The sequence below is a fragment of the Corylus avellana genome, chromosome 5 (genome assembly GCF_965113065.1).
Source record: "Corylus avellana chromosome 5, dhCorAvel1.hap1.2, whole genome shotgun sequence".
Taxonomy (NCBI): Eukaryota; Viridiplantae; Streptophyta; class Magnoliopsida; order Fagales; family Betulaceae; genus Corylus; species Corylus avellana.
In genome coordinates this window covers 23,138,388-23,158,003 of record NC_142494.1, presented here as the reverse complement: position 1 = coordinate 23,158,003, position 19,616 = coordinate 23,138,388, and the positions used below count along the sequence as shown (strand labels likewise).

Below are 19,616 nucleotides of genomic sequence, written 5' to 3'. Positions count from 1 at the left end.
GAAAATTTTATTATTTTTTTAAACGAAAATATTTTAATTTTTTTTAAAACGGAAATTTTTATTTAAAAATTATAAAAGAAAACATTTTTTTATAAAAAAAAACAAAAAAACAAAAAAAAAAAACGAAAAATTTTCAATTTTTATATAAGAAAATATTGAAATTTTTTAATTTTTTTTTTCTAATAAAAAGATTTTTTAATTTATTTATTTTAGGTTTTTCCAGAAATTTTAGTATTTTCTTTTATAAAAAATTTACTAAGGGTAGTTTTGTTAATGAGGGGGACATTAACAATGTTTTGGTAGTTTGGGGGGTATATTGTCGCAATTGAAAGTTTGGGTGGGACATTGTCAATTGGGTGGTAGTTTGAGGGGGGTATGTCGACTTTTCCCTAATATTTATTATTTTATTAGTAGTGAGACACGTAGCAGAACAATAACCATTTAATGGAAAATAGACGTCCTGAATTCGAAATTCTAGAAACTGAAATTCCTAGGGAATTTCAGTAGATCCTGATCCAAGAAAGAGGTATTGGGAACCCCAAATTTACAGTAATGATGCTCAATTGATTATTAATCAATGAGTGCAACACTTGTTTGAAGTGGATTTGGATCCCCACATATTTTCTAAAATATGAGATTTTCATATTCTAAAATCTTACCCATCCATTTCATCTAACAGTTTAAATAAATGCAGAAGTTTGTGTTACCGAAATAAGTAGATTTGACATATTGAAAACTAAAATTAATTACCTCTGTAATACACAAACTCTTGTATTTATTTAAACCGTTAGATGAAATGAATGACTCAAATTTTAAAATATGAGAATCGTATATTTTAGAAAATAGAAAATATGAGGGGATCTCAATCGGTTTGAAGTGATAATGGACCTAATAAAATAAGCATTATTTTGCATCATTGTGGAGGGAAGTTTATTACTGATCCAATTTCGACTCATTCAAAATTAGAGAACAAAACCTTTTGGTTTCTTGACACTGCATTTCACCTTCTCTATGTCCAATTAACTCTGGAAACGTATGAGAAAGTGGGCCCCAATTGGACAGTTCTAATGAATACATTGATAGCCCTTTTTAAGATGGTAGGAGGGAGATTTCAAAATCAAATCACAACAAAAATATACATATATCATAATAACTTTATAAGACTTGAAATTTCAATGGCGCACTCTTCTTTCAAATTCTGCCTAAAAATTGAATAAATAAATAGATAAGATCCCTAAAAAAGTGTACCTCATCAAGATCTTTATAAATTCATTAAATTGGCAAAGGTCATTCATTTCTCTAGCTGCAAAATCCTATCTCTCTCTCTCTCTCTCCCTCTCTCTCTCTCTCTCATAGACATACACACACAATGTCAATGATCAATAATACTAGCATTGAGAGCAACACAATTAATGGGTGCTCTCTATGGCAGTTGGGTACTGAATTCCAGCTCCATCAAGCAGTGGGCGGTAGGGATGATTACCAGAGATGGAGGTCAGCAGCATCAAGGGGGTTTGCATATGCAGATGCAGATGATGATGATGCTCAATGCAGAAGGTATCATTTTTCCGACATGTCTCTCAAGTTATCCGAGATGAAAATCCAGCATCCTGATAAGTGGTATAAGACACTCCCCCCTGCTGAAATGCTGCCTAGGAATGAGGTCTTGGGAGGCTTCATTTTTGTCTGCAACAATGAGACCATGCAGGAGGATCTCCATCGCCAACTCTTTGGTAATCTCTCTCTCTACTCTTATATTTGATTCTTGTGATTTCGTGCGTTTTAAAAAACAAAATCGCAGAAAGTGTCCCGTGCGATAAAGGAGTGCTTTCTCATTGCTAGTCCAATTCTGTTTGCAGGGCTGCCCCAGAAATATAAGGACTCTGTTAGGGCAATAACCCCTGGCCTACCCCTTTTCCTTTATAACTACACAGCCCACCAGCTACATGGAGTTTTCCAGGTTTGTTTATCTCTTGCTCTCAACCATTTGCTTGGCCCTTGAAAAAAAATCTTTAAAAACATAAATTGATTAATCTTTTTTTAAAAAAAATATGAAAAAGGCTGTGAGTTTTGGGGGGTCAAACATAGATCCAACAGCATGGGAAGACAAGAAGTGCAAAGGAGAATCAAGATTCCCAGCACAGGTAAAACATTTCTCTAAACTTAATTCTCTTATGTGATTTAGAATTAATTTCAAAGAAATGACATGGTTAATGCCAGGTTAGAATCCGAATCAAGAAGAAATGCAAACCTTTAGAAGAGGATGCATTTAGACCAATCTTGCACCATTATGATGGCCCAAAGTTCCGATTGCAGCTCTCTGTGCCTGAGGCAAGCTTTCAATATTCCATGCCTTTTTGTTTTTCACTTGAAAAGTTGCAGCAATTTTTATGAGTTTCATATTGGAATATTCCATGGCAGGCACTTGCATTGTTAGACTTGTTTAAAGAGGAGGAGCTCTAGAAGGGTCTGTAGCACTCGAGCTAATTGAAGATCAATACAAGTAGTGGGTGAAGGACTGCCACATTGACTGGTTGTTGAACAAAAGTCAGAAAATAATGAAGATCGCAGCAAACTCGATCGACGGTGTTCGTCATTCTGACGTGTAGAGTGGACAATTTTACACGGTCAAGATTAAGAATAGCATGAAGTTCGATGTGTACGATGAAAAATTTATATATATTTTTGGTGCATTAGATATGTTATAATTATGGGCGGCTACAAAATCAATGTCGTGAGTTACAAGAAAGTTTTTGTTGATTATGTAGAGTAAGAGATGATTTGGGTAAAGAAAATTTTCCCATAATAATGTGAAGGGTAAAAGTAAAACAGTTTTTCAACAAGGATCCTAAGATCTTCAAAAAATGAAAGAAGAAAAATAAATTCATGACAAGAAATAACCAAAATTCAACTTGTTATTGAAGTCACTACTGCAAAGGCCAAAGGGAGTAATGATGATATAAGGAGAACTAGAATTTTCTTAGAATCTTTCGAAGTGTGATGTGACATTTAAAATTACTAATAGATCAAAATTTAATAATAATAATCATATTAAATTCAATGGTGATTTTAAAAGTCACGTCACATTTAGAAGGATTATAGGAGGACTAGAATTACTCATGCAAAGGATATCTTGCACTTAGCAAGTTAGCATTTTTTTTTTTTTTTTTAAAGAGCAAGTTAGCATTAACGATAGAGACTTGTTAAATATCATTTTTTTTTTTAAAGAGAAATAATTAATGTCAATATTTTGCCCATATCATCTTACAAATCAACCATTAGATTTGTGGATTTATGTGGACTCCACGTAAGTCAATAGTGGACTCTACAAATCTAATGATTGATCTATTAAATTTATATGAGAATATGTAGAAAATATGGGCAAATTATTGACACCAATTATTATTATTATTTTTTAATTATCTCTTGTTTGTAAATTCAATGGATCTACCATTAAATTTGTAGACATGTTGATGTCACATAAATTCAATGGTGAATTTATCCATTCATTATACAAAGATTGGAGGAATAATGATTTTTCTTAACAATATGCTTTAGAGTTGCTTTATGACGTTAGAACTCATCAAATTCATAATATTAATTAAATGATTATTATTATTATTTAAAAAAAAAAAAAAAAAAAAAAACGTAGCAAAAGCTCTAAATTCAGCCTTATTAACATAGAATGTTTGTTAAAATTAAAACTAGTATGGCTAATTAATGAATGTGCACTTAGTTTACACGGGCTTAAGAGTAATATTATTTAGTAGACTACTATATGAATGTTTTATAATTGAAATGTCATAGCAGTAAAAATATCTTTAGTTTTTTTTTTTAAAAAAAAAAATTTAAAATACCGATTCAATGATTGATATTCATTGCCACATTATCAAATTATAGGAATATGATCATCTCCAGTACATTTTGGACTAGATAATATCTCGTTAATGATCAAAATCTTTCTAGAGAGATCATAGGGCCATAAATGGGACATCTGTCCCATTAATATAAATAATAATAAAATATTATTTATACTTTAAAAATAATTAAAAATTAAAATTAAAAAATATTTAAAAAAAAAACTAAGGGGTGGCCCCCATAAAGGGTGGCTGGACCACCACCATTGGCTTGGGGATGGCTTCGGCCACCACAGATTAACTGGTATGGCTATTGGGGGTAGTTCGGCCATCCTATGCCCAAACTAAACTAAACTTAAAGAAAAAAATTAAAAAAAAAAATTATTGGCCCTGTGGGGTAGTCTGCAGGCTACCCCCATCTTTGTATATTATTTTAATTTTTATTTATTTTTTAAATATTAATTAATATATTTATTTTTTTATTAAGAGGACACGTAGTACATTTGTGGCACTAGGATTTCTTTAAAGAAATCACAGCCATGAACTAATATCCTTTAGTCTATAATGAACTGGAAAGGATTCGGATCACAAATTATATGACAATACTATAATAGTCTACTAAATAATATTAATTCAGCAATTAATACTGACAAGTGGACTGGGCCCAACCAAACCCAACACTTGCTACGGTTTGGGCTATTTAGTGTTGCCAGGTGGGGAGAATCGAGCCTCAAAGGTCACGTGCTAAACCTAACATTCTTGGTTTACTATGCTTCCTCTAATTGCAGAGTTGAGTTGTTGTGGCCCTGTGGCCCGTGGGGGTAAACTCCGTGTCTTTGAATTTTCAGTCTTCAGTCGGAGAGGATGAGCGAATAGGAAGGGGATCATATTCTGATATTCATGCTTCTCTGGAAGTAAAAGCTTCAAAAATCCTCATCAATGGAGGCTCCGGCCGATGCAGCATCGCCGTCGGTAACATTCTACGATTTTCTGGATCGAATGCGTAACCCCGCCTCCCTCGATCTCGTCCGATCCATCAAAAGGTAAAGTTGAACCCCTTAAACCTTATTTTACTTCTCTATTTTATGTCTGCTCATGAAACCGTTGCCAATTAATTGATTGCAATACTTAAAGCTTTGAATATATGAACAAATATATGTAATTTTTTCTCAGCTTCATAGTATCGTTTTCGTTTTACACGGCCAACCCTGAGAATGATGGCAAAAGGGTGCAAGAGTTCTTCTTGACAATGGAGGCTGCTATTAGGGAACATTCTTTGTGGGCAGGTGCTACCGATGAAGAAATTGACTCTGCATTGGAGGTACTAATAATATTAATTTATATCATTCTTAGCTCACGCGTGCTTGTTCTCTTGTTGGAAACACACTGAGTTGTAGTGCCTAGTTTGTAAATTTTGAGGTGGCATACTGAGCTAGATATGTTGTTTTTTGTACAATCAGGGTCTGGAGAAATATGTGATGACAAAGTTGTTCTCGCGGACATTTGCTTCTGTTCCAGAGGATTCCAAGATTGATCGTGAAATCTCGGAGAAGATTGGCTTGTTGCAAACCTTCTTGAAGCCGGAGCATTTAGATATACCGGCAGTACTTCGCAACGAAGCTTCGTGGCTGGTATGCGTGCTGACATTCATTTAGGTTTTGGTCTATGTTATTTATGACTGCATATCGAGCTATTTTCAATATGTGGTGATGGTATGCTTGGTTTACATATTTTTAGGCATGGTAAATATTAGCCTTGTTAATTCCATGGGGATGCTAGCATTGCAGGATTATTGAGCATTTCATGATATTATTTGATGAACCAAAGGAATGAACATATAAAAATTAGGTAACAGAGATCAAATTTTGTTCTAGTGAGATTGATTTACTGAAGACAAGTAGCAAAAGAGAGTTTAGAATCCCAAAAGGCTTTCAGACCAACATTTGTCTAAAGCCTAAAATTCTTCAAAACTGACCCCAAGTCTATGCAGGGGAATTAGTAATGTGTCTGGAGAAATTAGTACAATTATACTTTTGCTAAGCAAAATAGTAAATAATTAGAACTGAATGGCATACAGCCTAATATTTGATTAGGTAGGACCATTCTTTATTTTTTTCATGAATAAACCTTAAGTCATTGCTGATATTGTACTGTGTCATCATTATAAGCATCATTTAAGGTTATTATTTCTAGCCAATATCCCAGTACTACTTGCTTCCATTTAAGAAAATACTGGAATAATCACTAGTAGAGGCAAACCAAAAATTAGTTATAATATCTGCTGTAAAATAGAGGCTTTGATTGTTCAAAAACATATTTTAACGTTATGTAGGTGTATCTTTATCTTTTGTATTACTTATTGCATTTTTTGACAGACAGATGATATTTAATCTGTACCTCATAATTTTAGTTTATGGTAGAGTCAAAGAATTATCTAAAATAAATTTCTTTGGTCAGACCTACTTGTGGTGAAAACCAGATCATCGAATGATCTTTGGACCTTCACCTTTGGTCATAATTTTGTCATGTTCCTCCATGCCCCCTCTCCCCTGGTGCCTAGAGCAACTTCTTCCTGTATTATTTTTTCTTTTATAACTGATGTAAAGTCATCACCAGTCTTTTTCTATTAGCAATCGGTTATAACAATGTTACCTGTTCCCCCAAGGATTGTCTTAATTTTGCCCTTTATTTTTCTGACTCAGCTTGCAGAGAAAGAATTGCAGAAAATCAACTCTTTCAAAGCTCCTCGTGAGAAGCTTTTGTGTATCATGAGTTGTTGTAGGGTCATCAACAATTTGTTGCTCAATGCATCGATGTCAGAAAATCATGTACTAGCAGGGCTTGATGACTTTCTTCCTGTCCTTATATATGTTACGATCAAGGCAAGCTCTCCTTGGTAATAAGCCATTCTGCTGATCGTCATTATGTTTCTTAATTATTAGCATCGTTTGATCATATCTCTATGAACTGTGATCTTTGGATGTTGTTCATTTTCAAATGAATAAGCAAGCTGAAGGTTGCTGTCATTTTTCAATCAACATCCATGTTGATTATTTTTGTACAGTTATCAACATTGCTACCGTTAACTTTGGTGACATTTCTGGTTCATTTCCTTTATCCTTGTACAGCAAAAGTAAACAAAGAAACAAATGAATAAGTTCATTGTTATGAATGAAAACTTATCTCTAATGGAAGTCGAACATCTTGAATTATTCACTGGATTAAGTGCTTAAATTGCAGATGGAAACTGCAAATTCCTTGTCTTTAAAGTATAGTTGCTAAAATTGCTTGTGGTAGTGGAGTAAATTGTAATGATTGAGTTAGGGCACACGTTCAATTGTATTCAGAGTTTCTTGCTCAAGGTCTAGCCTTTGATTTAAATGTTTGGTATGTATTTGAAAAATTGCAAGTCATTCTCCCTTGTGTAATTACTAAATCTGCCCTGCATCCATGAAACCATGACAAATCTGTGAAAGTACATTTTCTGATTGATGTCATCGGTTAAGTTGTAAAAATTCATTATTGATGACATAAGCTATGTTTGTCATGGAAATGATCCATTTTGTCCTTTTGATGGTAAGAATGTCGTTGATTTTGCTTTATTTGTTACAAGGACTTTCTTAAAATAGTATTACTGAATTTTTTTAACTTGTTATGAACAGGCCAATCCTCCACAGTTGCACTCTAACCTCAAATTCATCCAATTGTACCGGAGGCAGGCCAAACTTGTCTCAGAAGCAGCTTATTATTTTACCAATCTTGTGTCAGCCAAGACATTTGTTGTTGATTTAAGTGCTAAATCTCTTTCGATGGATGAAATGAAATTTGAGGAGAGCATGCAAGCAGCAAGATTAACCAATAAAGCAACACAAATAGAAGCCTCACCCACATTGCAAGGTCAAACAATTCCTATTCCTCCAACAGCAATGCACGATAAAAATAAAGATATAAGTGGTAAGCCTGAAACTGCTAGTGTTTTTTTCCCCCAATTCTAATGAAGTTTTAAAAGATTGTCTTTTATTTGTTAGTATTAGTTTTTAGAGGATAAGTGCTATTATGTTGCATGAGCTATTTGTTGCATTGTCATTTACCTGCTGCAGTTGCTACCTACTGCCCATATATCAATCTCTCATGTGGTATTCTTTTTTTTTTTTTTTTTTTGATAAGCAATCAAATCTTTCATATAGTATCCTTAGAAACGTTATAATGTCTTTATTTCTGAGCCGAAAAGAAAAAAATTGCAAGTATTGATTACAACGCATTTTATGTAGCAGATATGCAAATGCCTTCGATTGCAATAGGTGGATCAAATTATCCTTACATGGACACACAGGCCGGTGAATTGACAGTCGGAGATGTGGAGAGATTGCTGGGTCTGTACAAGGATGTAGTCACAAAGTATAGGAATCTGTGCACGGCTGTTAGACAGAACCACATCTCTGTGTCCAAGACAGAACAACCTGTTCCTCATTCTGAAGGAACGAGTTTTTTGCCTAAACAGCCAGAAGGAATAAATACAAAAATTGATATTCAAAGAGAAGACTAACAAGGTAGCTGTATCTCTAATGCATTTTTTGACTTATTTGCCATAACTTCTTTGCTACTTGTATTAAAATTGTAATAGAATGTTGTCACGTGAAAGCTTTATTTACAATGTTAACAACTCACATTCATAAACGAGATCGCATACAAAATTCTCATCTTCTTTGAGCTCTTGCTTACGGGACAAACTGATAAAAAGCCATACACTGAAAAAACAGGGGAGGTGGTCACAAATGACAGCCTCCCAAAAATACATAAGGCCTTGTCACCAATCCTAAACAAAAAAGAAACTGTACATGTATAAGGAATTATACACAGAGCATACACTCAACCTACACCATAAGTTAAAGGCATGTTAGAGGCAACTCCAGGACCATCAGTTGCTAGTGCTACTGCTTCATCCCTGCAAAATGTGCTGGGTGAAAGTCCCCTATTAGTCTCACTAATAGAAACATCAATCCTTCTAGATTCCTTGCAGTATGATTTGAAGCACCTCATGCAAACAAACTTTGCCGGGATTGCACGGGAATTGTCAATCCCAGCACACCTTGTGTGCTGCCAAACACCACATGTATCACAAGCCAACATTCTCTCACCATCATCGTCCTTAGCCCCACAGGTGCAATCAACCGTCCAGTTCTCCATTCCCCTCTCCATCCGGAATCGGCTTAAACCATGTTTTGCAGGGCATCTTCCTCGGACTCGGATTGGCGCAACCATTCCAACCAAAAACTTGACGGTAATTGAATCCTCTACAGGGCCAAACTCCGGCAGTTCCTCAGCCTGAAACATTTTAAACATTGCATACACCTCTTGAAAAGCTTTAGTAGCTTCACTTTTAAGGTCAGCAACGGTGGCATTCAAGGGCAAGACAACTAGCTCTGGAGGTAGAGCTAAGTCATCTTTCGGCCTATCTAAGAGCTCAACATAACACCAGAGCTGTATGGCAAAAGGGTTCTTTGCTGTCATTCTATCCGGCTCATAGTCCTTCATAAATTGCTTGCAGTCAAGCAGCTTAGTTGCTAAATCCATAAGACATTCCCGCATTGCTTGGGGTCTAAAGTTCACCATGGTCTCTGGGTGTAGAATTGAATCATATAGAAACTTGAGATCACAAACAATCTGCTCTACTGATGGGTGGTTTGAACTCAAATCAAATCCACTGTGCACGGTACTCAGAGGCTCAAGCCTATTTATCAAATTCAAGTCAAAACAAACTTAGTGCGTGCAAACAAAATTGACAAAAGCAGCTCAAACCAATGAATTTTTGTCCCATTTTACCTGAATTCCACTGCACTGGAAATGGGATTGTACCGGGAACAAACCACCATGCCATCAGCTGCCAGCTCCCCTCTCAAGTGCTCGAGGCAGTAATCAAGAAGCTCCGGAGATGCCGACCTGCACATTGCGCCCTTGATAGCACGCTTCGTCACCCAGCAGGGCTCGCCAGCTGCTGCTGCTGCTGCTGCAAGTAGCACCTTCATCATCGCTTGTTGCACACACTCAACATCATTCCTCGTCCATGCACACAACTCCTTTGAAGTGCTGAACTCAACCTCCATAGATGCACAACCAGGCATCTTATCCAGTGGATTCCGAGCTCTATGCATCAAACGCAACAAAAAGGAGAAAAGATCCCTGATTGTTTGGAGTTGGGTTTCCGATAGAGACTGGTAAAAAGCAATAACGTCCTGCAAATGGGTTCGAGGTCCTCTCCCACGGAACAAAAACGAGGACAAGGGTATGGTTGATAGCCTATCCACTGCTTCCTGGTAAGCCTCCCGCGTGAGAGCATAACTTCCCGCACCAAAAAGGTAACCCCATTCACCATACCATGACTGACCTTTGGTGACTGCACGAAGCAGCCGGTACTCCATCCCATGTTTTTTTGACACATCCATCACGCTAACCTTCCTGACCAACAAACGAAATTCAATGAATTAACTAATGAATGCCAACCAGGGAAGCAGCAGTTTTTACCATAGACAGGGCAATTTATTAAACCTGACGGCAAGCGATGCGCAGAGCCTATCCCAGAAGTCCATGATTTGACGTCCGCACAGGAGCGTGGAGCCACCTTCTCTGCCATTGAGAGTAAGAAGATGGGCGTAGCCATTGGAGTGAACCACAGCGTGCAGAAGATGCGTGTGGTCTTCCAGCTGAAGATGGACCCAGTCTTCCATATCCAAATCTTCATCATCCATCGGAATACCACTCTCTTCCCTTCGTATTATGAAATGGTATCGCTTTCTACACACCGGATGCCCACTCCACCCTATCAACCAACACAATGTAAAATAATAAATAATAAATAACAAAATCTGATTTTTATTAAAAAAATAAATATTAAATATGAGTAACTTAACGGTTAAGAAAAAAGACTCACCCACGACTCGGCACTGGTCACAGTAGACGGATCTACGAGTAGATCCGGTAACGTCCTCCTCCACCACGTGGAGGGTCACGACCACCGGATCCGGGCCGTCCGCGACTCGGAACAGTAGCTGCCAGGTCAGCAAGGCGGGTAGCACAGAGGGCGTGGGCGTGGGCGTGAGACGCGCGTGCCTCTCCAGAAACACCCTCACGCTGTCCCTGAAGGCCTTCCGGTGGACTCCGACGCCGCTCTCCGCCTCCTCTTCCGGCGGAGGGAAAGCAAAGAAGTCGTTGAGATCGGCGAAGACCCTCCTCTTCATCCTCTTCAAGGGCCTGTCGTTGACAACCATTGCCTCTGGCTAATTGGGGGCTGTCTAGCCGTCTAGGGTTCCTAAACGTTGGAGGAGCGGAAGGGTAGGAGTGTTTAAAAGCTGAAAGCTGTCCGAATAAGAGTGGGTGCTCTTTTATATATCGGGACGTTATGGCGGTTCAGTCTCTGTACATATTTTTATTTGGCTCTTAGGCTACTATTGCTAGTCGTGCCCAAGTGTGTCTTTTCCTTTCGTTGTCGTATTATGCGTACCTAAAGGTGGCCTGGCCTGGCCTGGCCTGTATCATTTACCTTTTCTTTTTCTTTTTTTTTCTTTTTTTTAATCTCTTCCTTTCTCCTTCTAAATTCAGATTCCACTTTATCCAGCTTTCGGTATTATTTTTTTATTTTTATTTTTTCCTTTCAACAAAAGATTCCACTTTTATCCAACTTTGGCCATGTCATTTTTCAATTAGGGTTGAGGTATGAATTTTTATTAAACTACTTCATAATAAAATTGACAAATGTGGTGTTCGGATTAAATATGACATGGTATTACTGTTAGAAATTTAACAAAAGATAAAAGAAATAATATATTTGAGAATAATAGAAATCTAAGAAAGTAGGATTTGACTTATTATTTAGTAAAAATAAAATAAAATAAATAAGAGTGGTAGTCGCACAACCACGCCAATGAAAAATAGAAATAGTTGCACACCTAATGGCAAGTTAAAGGTGGCAGCGAGGTTACCACTTTTGTTTTTTTAAACATAACATTTTATAAATGACAGAAATTTTCTCTAGATAAAAAATATTTTTCAATCCATTTAAAATAATGCCAATGATCTATAAACATTTAAAATGTGAAAATAACTTAACAAACTGCTATTAAATGTTTAGTTTAAATGTTTATAAATACTTTGTACTATTTTAAATGGGTTAAAAAATATTTCCTCCAAATTAGTTTGTTTGGAGGAAATTTTTATCCTTATGTAAAAAGTTTATTATAAAAAGTTATAAATAATTTATTTTCCAAGTATAGACTTCCCATAAACACTTCTCGACTTTAATGACATTTAAACAAAAAATCAAATCAAAATACAGTAATAATAATATTATTTTTTGCAAAGGTCAGCACTTAAAAAATATTAAAAAAATTCACCATCCAGATGATTATATCCACTATAATTGACGAGGAAAGGCAGTCCAGAAAGGTAAAGTTACATGATTGGAGTGAAAATCTTAGGCGGGAGACGGCGGGAATCTCTCGACCAAAATTTAAAAATTTATAATTTAGACAGCATAAGCCGCCCTTTTCCTTTTTGAGTCTTCGTCAAAATCTGTTGGGCCGGGCTCACGCATATATTATAGACAAACCGATTGGGGCCCGTAGAATCATTTTCTTGTTCAGCTTTTTGAACGTTGACTAGTAGTTGAATTCCATATAATATATATATAATATAACCAAAAAATATCTCATGGTTTTCTATGTAATTAGAAGATAATTCGGGGAAGTTTTTAAAAATGTCATTTGTTCCCATTTTATATTTCACATAATCCATCTATGGAGATCAGTCGAGAGCTGGGTGACAAAGGTACAATGATAAATAAAATAAAATAAAAAGGTACTGGAAACTTGCACTAGATAGTAGTGAGATATGACAACAAATCAGGACTATAGTATTTAGTATTCCTCTCTCTCTCTCTCTATTTTCTTTATCAAATATAAATTATGAATTATCCATGATTAATTTAGGTCAAAGATTAACGTCCCAAACGGCTCCATCTCCTTCTCCACATGACTTATGCACGTCTTTCATCCTCTCAACAGATTTGCATATTCCGCTGCATGACCAATCGAATGATGCCACGCATAAATTCCCTGCATGTGCCTTCCATTCGCAATCTATCGCGTAACAGCACAAGAGAATCGTCAATTAAAATTTCTTAATCCAATGAATCACCCATTAATTATATCATGAGTGTTCTTGGGCTGTAAAATAGGAAAGCTTGGGCCATTTTCAGGCAAATAAGAAATTCCATACCTGGAGCGGTCCCACAGCACATAGAACGGTCGTCCACGTGTTCAACCTCCAATCCGATGAGCCACGAGCCCAATGACACATCCTCGTTCGCATATCTATGCAATATGGGCCTGCCAAAAACCCAACAACAACAAAAAAAAAAAATTGAGAAAAAAAGAGAGAGAGAGAGAGAGAGAGAGAAACGGTGAGTTTTGGACTCACAAGTTGGTAGAGATGTAGGCGGCAAGGTCTTTGGAGATGGCATAGATTTGGCCGGTGGCATGCCTGAAGTACTTGTTCCCTTCTTCCCCAAATTTCCAGTACTCTGGCTCGTGATATTTCAACCCCCTGCCACACAATAATCTCTAAATATTTAACCCAGAATAAAATTAAAATTAAAAAAGAAATTCATTATCTATATATATATATATATATATATATATGTGATGATGATTTTTGACTTTACTTTTGAGATAGAACTGGGCCAGACTTCATACACCCAATATAAACTCTGGGTTTTGATCGGTGCCGTGCAAATGTGCTCGCCATCACACCTACCAAAGCACATTTGTGTTACCAACAGATTAACATGCATATTCTTGGTATAATTAATTCAATATATATACAAAAAAAAAATTATGGATAATTAAGAAGCTAACCCAAATTTACATGGACGTCGTCGTCCACCTTCACATAGAAATCGGCGTCCCAGATGGAGACGGCGGTGGAAAAATACAGCCGGGTCTTGGCGGAGAGCTCATGGTAACCCTCGACATGTTTGAGCCGAAGGAAATCCTTGTGCTCAGCCTCTTCTGCGTCGATTGCTCTATCAAGAGCCCCTCCCGGCGTGGTGCTGTGTCCAATCACAAACCGGATGACAATCCCTTTCTCTTTCTCCAATGTCTTCAGTTTTGCTCCTGTAATTTATATTTTTGTGATACATTAATTAATCAAGAGTTTGAAAAAAAGAGTGAGATGGGGGAAGAGATCGATGACCTCTCGGCATCCATGTTTCCCGAACGGAGTCTCGCCGTTTCCGGCTGCTAAAGGCTGTGTTAATTCCGATGACGATGAAAGCCTTCTGTAAGGTGTGATTGGACGCTCTTTCCATTAATGGAAGTTGTACTCCACCGCTGCTCTGCCTCGTACGAGCTACTGCTAATTCCATTTCCAATGTCGAAATTGTTTTATCCAGTGACCTACATCGCATTATATATGTACATATAAATTAATTATATCATATCAAAATTTCAAAAAAAAAATAATAATAATAATAATAATAATTTGACTTGCTGGATCGCTTGATGGGTTTTTGTGACTTCTCCCATGATGTCACCAGATGTTCCTTCAACCAATTTCTGATTTACGTTAAAAAGAAACGTTAGGAATTAATCTGAGAATTAACGTGAAGAAAACAAACGTGAGCACTCTACTCTCACCCGCTTGTGATCACAATCTCGTGTGACTGATTCCAGCCTGTTAACGTGGTTTGGCATGATGGGAATATTCTGAGGTTGTTTGGTCTGAGAAGGGTGATTCCATGTCTGACGACTGGTAAAGAGGGAACCTGCAAGAAAGCTGGCAAGACAGAGCAAAAGAATGGCCTTTCCCGACACCGTTTTCCCCCTCATTTTGGTCGATTCCTTGTCAATCTTCCACGGCCACGCACACAGTATCAACCACCACAATCCCGCAACCACCTTCCTTGCTGATGGCTGCAACCTGTAATAAGTGATTTGATCAATCCTTCAGAATATATTAATTAATTTGCTGATCTAAATATGTTTTTTTAATAAATATATTGTGATCACAAAAAAAGAAAAGAAAAGAAGATAAATTAGAGGACAAGAAATTCCATATTTGTAAAATCTTACAATCTTCTCTGTCTGAGTTTGATGGGAATAATGGGCAACAAGTGTTTGATGTTTAACTTCCAAGGGCCCATAGCCATCAAAATTATAAGTTTGGTCTAGAGCAAGTCATGTAGCAGTACAATGAAAATGATTTTGCAAGCCACCCATTTTGTCTGACATATATATGTGCGTCACAATCTTGGCAACCATACCTAACCTTAAACGAATACAAAAACCAATCTTGGTCACTAACCCTTTTGCATATTATTGCTTCAAAAACACACTCAGAGGAAACTGAAAATGAAAATGAAGTTGTTCCCATTTTTTCACATCAATTATATATTAATGTCAAGAATGAAAATATCAGCTAATACCATATTATCATGAACAGAAATTGTAATATACATATATATATATATATATACCTTAAGAAGGCTTGATTGATTGATTGCAGGATGAGGGCAAATTGATATTGCAGAAGAATCTGTGAGTTAATTTTGATAATGAGGAGTAATTTCGTGGCCCTATATGATCGGAGCTGGCCAGGAGGGGCTTTGATTCCTGGGGTTGGCAGTTCAATCATGTGGTTTTCATGCCTCAACCAACTCTCTCTAGTAACATAAAAAGAACGTCCTATATTCTTGTGTGGGCGCTGCGCGCGCGTGAGAGAGAGAGAGAGAGAGAGAGAGAGAGGGACGGAATTTTAACAGCAGGCAATACGCATACATTTTTCAAAACTTCAAGTTTTGATGGGTACATGTACAATATATATATATTTTACTTGCATATATTGGTAAAAACATTTTCATCATAAAAGAAAGCATTTATATTGTTGGCTATAAGATTTATTTACAACTTTCGCCTAAGCCAGGGGGCAGAACTATAATTTTTAATTTGAGAGGGCAAAATTTTTAAAAAAAAAAAATAAAAATTGGGAAGGGGGCAAAAATTAATTTTAAAGGTCTATTTTATAAAAAATATATATATATTTCTAAAAAAATTATTTTTTTGGAGACCAATTGTAGCTATTTTACTTGGACGTGACCATAGTAGCACCAACTCATGGGAAACTACTCAGAAGAGATCTAGATGACGGAAATCGCATGTGCATCCTCAAGACCAGCCGAACTATAGCTTAATGTCCTATCCTACGAAGGCATCAATGAAAACCAAAGTATACGAATCATGTATGGAGATTCTCCATTGCAGAGATTCGAACCCACACCTTAGTTTCTACCTAACTACTTAAAGATTTTCTTGAACCATTTAACCATCACCCTTGATGGTCTTACTGGTTAAGATTTACTCCCATTTGGAAACCTTTTAACTCCTCGCATACTATAAACAAGAATCTTAAACTTTGGAAAAACTATTACTTTTCAATTTTGGGTAGTCCTTTTTGAACGGTCTGCGAACGCTGTTGCAAATGGGGCTCCCTCGAACTAGCTGGTTGGAATGGAATTCAAATGCAACTATACAATGGCTCCCTGGTTCTTCCTCGTTTGAATGAGACATATCTCATTCAAATGGAAATACATAGCTTTGAACACGCAACTACTATTTCAAACCTTAACTTTTCTTTCACCAATCTCTTCGCTCCATACAATCCAATTGAACACATCTCAAAATAGCAACATTTAACGTTAACAATATGTATCGCCTTTTAATTATAATTTTAAATAATTAAATTTACTTATTCTTATCAGTTTAAGCTTTGAAAATAAATGTTAATTTAACATAATATCAGCGATTCAAATCTACTTAAATTCATTGACAACAAAACACTCACAACATGTTCGTTCGCTAAAAAAATTTCAAGAATGTTTTTTGCTTCTTTGGTTGGAAAATGTTTTATGTTTAAAATTATTTGTTAACACCTTTTTTTTTTTTTTTTGTTCAATTAAAAAAATAAAAATTGTCCTAAAAATATAGCCAAACGACGTTTAATAATCTGTTTGAATTTGATGTTTTTGTTTGTTTTTTTCACCGGGACAAGCACCTCCCGTCATATCAACCAAACAAAGAGTATTAAACTTGGGCCAGCGGGCAACCCTGCTGGAACCCAAGATGCTCACAACCACAAAAGCACCTCACAAAACGACATACACAAAGAACCTAAGCGGCAACTACAAACAAAAGTCTACAACCGGCTATACATCTATACAATTACAACTCAAGAAGAAAAACTATACAATTTCCAAAAAATCAATTACACACGCACAAATCCATCAAACTATCAAAGGTACAGCAAAACCAGAAAATATTTGCCGTAGAACCTTGGACCAACAAACAGCAGCTCCAACACAATCAAACAGACAGAAGTGGCGAGCAATCTGGACATGAGCTCCGTTAAGGCAGCACCAGCCACCGCCTGCCACGTGGTGGTCATTGCCTACCCGGGTCGTGGCCACATCAACCCCATGTTGAACCTCTGCAAGATACTAGCATCGAAGAAGACAGACATTCTCGTCACCTTCGTTCCCACCGAGGAATGGCTCGGCTTCATCGGCTCCGACACTAAGCTGGAAAACGTACGTTTCGCCTCCATACCTAATGTTGTCCCATCGGAGCTGGTTCGCGCCGCCAACATGGACACCTTCTTAGAAGCCGTCTTCACGAAGATGGAAGCTCCATTTGAGCGGCTCCTGGACCAGCTTGATCCGCCGCCAGCGGTTATAGTGTCTGATACTTTTCTGTCTTGGACTGTCGGCGTCGGGAACCGCAAGAATATTCCGGTGGCATCGTTTTGGCCCGCGTCGGCGTCGGTATTCTCGGTCTTCCAACATTTCGATCTTTTGGTCCAAAACAAACATTTCCCAGTTGACATCTCAGGTTGGATTAAATTTATACAACTTGAAAGTTTTGGAAGATTACAGAAAACTCAGCTTAAAGAATTACATTTTTTTTTCTTCCTCTATGTGCTTGCAACAGCAAAAGGCAACGAGCGTGTGGACTATATTCCTGGAATTTCGTCCACACGTGTGGTAGATCTTCCTCTGATTGATGGGAAACAAGAAAAAATGTTGCAGAACGTCCAAAAACTGATTCCATGGGTGACCAAGGCACAATATTTCTTATTCCCGTCCATCTACGAGCTCGAATCTGAAGCAATTGATGTTCTAAAAGCAGAGTTCCCATTCCCCGTCTATGCTATTGGCCCAAGCATCCCCTACTTTGAACTTGGAGAAAAGTTCTCACTTGCTTCCGACGAAAGTGACCTCAATTACATTGAATGGCTCGATTGCCAACCAAGAAATTCTGTTCTGTACATTTCAATGGGAAGCTTCCTTTCAATTTCTAGTGCTCAAATGGATGAGCTTGCAGCTGGTTTGCGAGATAGCGGTGTCAGATTCTTGTGGGTGGCTCGTGGTGAGAGTTGTCGGGTGAAGGAGATTTGTGGTGATATGGGATTTGTAGTGGCTTGGTGCGAGCAGTTGAGGGTGTTGTCTCATTCTTCAATAGGGGGTTTTTTGACGCATTGCGGGTGGAATTCCACCCAAGAAGGTGTGTATTGTGGTGTTCCTTTTCTCACCTTGCCCATTGGTAATGATCAACCCCTAAACAGTAAGCTGATTGTGGAGGATTGGAAGATTGGGTGGAGGGTGAAGCAAGAGGTGGGAGTGGACAAGTTGGTCACAAGGGAGGAAATTGCAAGGCTAGTGAAGAATTTCATGAACCTGGAAAGTGATAAAGGGAAAGAAATGAGGAGAAGAGCAAGTGAACTTCAACAGATCACTCAACGTGCGATTGCTGAAAAGGGTTTATCTGAAAATAACATCAATGCCTTCGTTGCGGACATATTTCACAATGCCAATTAAGCACGCTGATGGAAAGTAGAATTCTACAGCAAAATAGAGGACGCGCGTGGGCATGACTCATAAGCATTTATCCCATGAGCACTTCAAGTTATCTTTGTAGCAACTTATTTGAGAGGATAAATAGTTTAATTAAATAAGGAGAATTACCACCCGATAGTTGAGTTGGTAAAGCAGCAGTAGATAAGTTTCAATGCCCTTATCCTTTTTTTCTAGTGGTTACGGGTTCGAACCCGCTTGCGATAGTAGTCCTCGAACTAAATGCTACTAAAAAAGGGCTTTACCAATTTGTACTTTGATATGGTTGTGGTGATGGACTCGCATTCCTAGGCAGTAATTATGGCTCAAACCGAACATTCAAGTAAGGTAGGAATTCATTTCTTATCCAATGGTCATGTCCAAAAGGAAAAATTATACTAATCGCCCCTTCCCGCCTTTTTGAATAGAACAAAAAAAAACATATAAGGAGAATTATCTTCGATTGTTATTTCGTCAATATTTAGTATTTATATTTCTTTTATCTTTGTTCTGGCAGCAGTTAGTTTATTTGTATTAGCTAGGGGTTTCTCTTCAAGTAAGGTAGGAGTTCATCTCTTATCCTATGTCTTTGTACTTCTCTTATTTATTTATAGGCTTGAATGATTAATAAAAAGTAAGCAGAAAATTAAGTCTTTTTTGTTTTTTTGTTTTTTTTGAATTGGCTTGTTTTCACTTGGAAAAGCTGATCTCATGACTTTTAAGTCTTTTGACTTGTCCAAAACCAACTATCATCGTTTTGTCGGTAACCTTAAGAGCATTCCGTATTGAATTTTTTAAATTTGGATTTTCTTCAAAATTTTGAG

General features: G+C 37.1%; 5 protein-coding genes across 6 annotated transcripts; 3 read left to right on the top strand and 2 right to left on the bottom strand.

The window, feature by feature from the left end:
* The first annotated feature begins 1,288 nt into the window (after positions 1 to 1,288).
* LOC132182650 (B2 protein) lies at positions 1,289 to 2,773 on the top strand. Its single transcript, XM_059595955.2, has 5 exons — positions 1,289 to 1,733; positions 1,860 to 1,960; positions 2,061 to 2,144; positions 2,221 to 2,331; positions 2,422 to 2,773. Exons 1-5 carry the CDS (start codon positions 1,370 to 1,372, stop codon positions 2,461 to 2,463), a joined length of 702 nt encoding a protein of 233 aa, XP_059451938.1. The 5' UTR covers positions 1,289 to 1,369; the 3' UTR covers positions 2,464 to 2,773.
* Positions 2,774 to 4,634: 1,861 nt separating this feature from the next.
* LOC132180904 (vacuolar protein sorting-associated protein 9A) lies at positions 4,635 to 8,415 on the top strand. Of its 2 annotated transcripts, none has more exons than XM_059593895.2 (6): positions 4,635 to 4,900; positions 5,031 to 5,178; positions 5,318 to 5,488; positions 6,560 to 6,739; positions 7,520 to 7,811; positions 8,129 to 8,415. In XM_059593895.2, exons 1-6 carry the CDS (start codon positions 4,797 to 4,799, stop codon positions 8,401 to 8,403), a joined length of 1,170 nt encoding a protein of 389 aa, XP_059449878.2. In that variant the 5' UTR covers positions 4,635 to 4,796; the 3' UTR covers positions 8,404 to 8,415. The 2 variants fall into 2 exon arrangements, with proteins under 2 accessions (XP_059449878.2, XP_059449879.2); XM_059593896.2 differs by having other exon boundaries at positions 4,636 to 4,900; positions 8,132 to 8,415.
* Positions 8,416 to 8,598: 183 nt separating this feature from the next.
* On the bottom strand, positions 8,599 to 11,350 carry LOC132180903 (RING/FYVE/PHD zinc finger superfamily protein). The gene is made up of 4 exons (XM_059593894.2): positions 10,786 to 11,350; positions 10,404 to 10,674; positions 9,681 to 10,313; positions 8,599 to 9,588 (listed from the first exon to the last, which is right to left on the bottom strand). The coding sequence occupies exons 1-4, from the start codon at positions 11,120 to 11,122 to the stop codon at positions 8,727 to 8,729; spliced, it is 2,103 nt and encodes a 700-aa protein (XP_059449877.2). The 5' UTR covers positions 11,123 to 11,350; the 3' UTR covers positions 8,599 to 8,726.
* Positions 11,351 to 12,718: 1,368 nt separating this feature from the next.
* LOC132182378 (Galactosyltransferase family protein) lies at positions 12,719 to 14,839 on the bottom strand. The gene is made up of 8 exons (XM_059595608.2): positions 14,546 to 14,839; positions 14,400 to 14,464; positions 14,103 to 14,305; positions 13,766 to 14,023; positions 13,573 to 13,660; positions 13,329 to 13,454; positions 13,128 to 13,237; positions 12,719 to 12,988 (listed from the first exon to the last, which is right to left on the bottom strand). The coding sequence occupies exons 1-8, from the start codon at positions 14,735 to 14,737 to the stop codon at positions 12,840 to 12,842; spliced, it is 1,191 nt and encodes a 396-aa protein (XP_059451591.2). The 5' UTR covers positions 14,738 to 14,839; the 3' UTR covers positions 12,719 to 12,839.
* A 2,316-nt stretch (positions 14,840 to 17,155) lies between these two features.
* LOC132182422 (UDP-glycosyltransferase 87A1-like) lies at positions 17,156 to 19,339 on the top strand. The gene is made up of 2 exons (XM_088516470.1): positions 17,156 to 17,791; positions 17,891 to 19,339. The coding sequence occupies exons 1-2, from the start codon at positions 17,299 to 17,301 to the stop codon at positions 18,775 to 18,777; spliced, it is 1,380 nt and encodes a 459-aa protein (XP_088372596.1). The 5' UTR covers positions 17,156 to 17,298; the 3' UTR covers positions 18,778 to 19,339.
* The last annotated feature ends 277 nt before the right edge of the window (positions 19,340 to 19,616 follow it).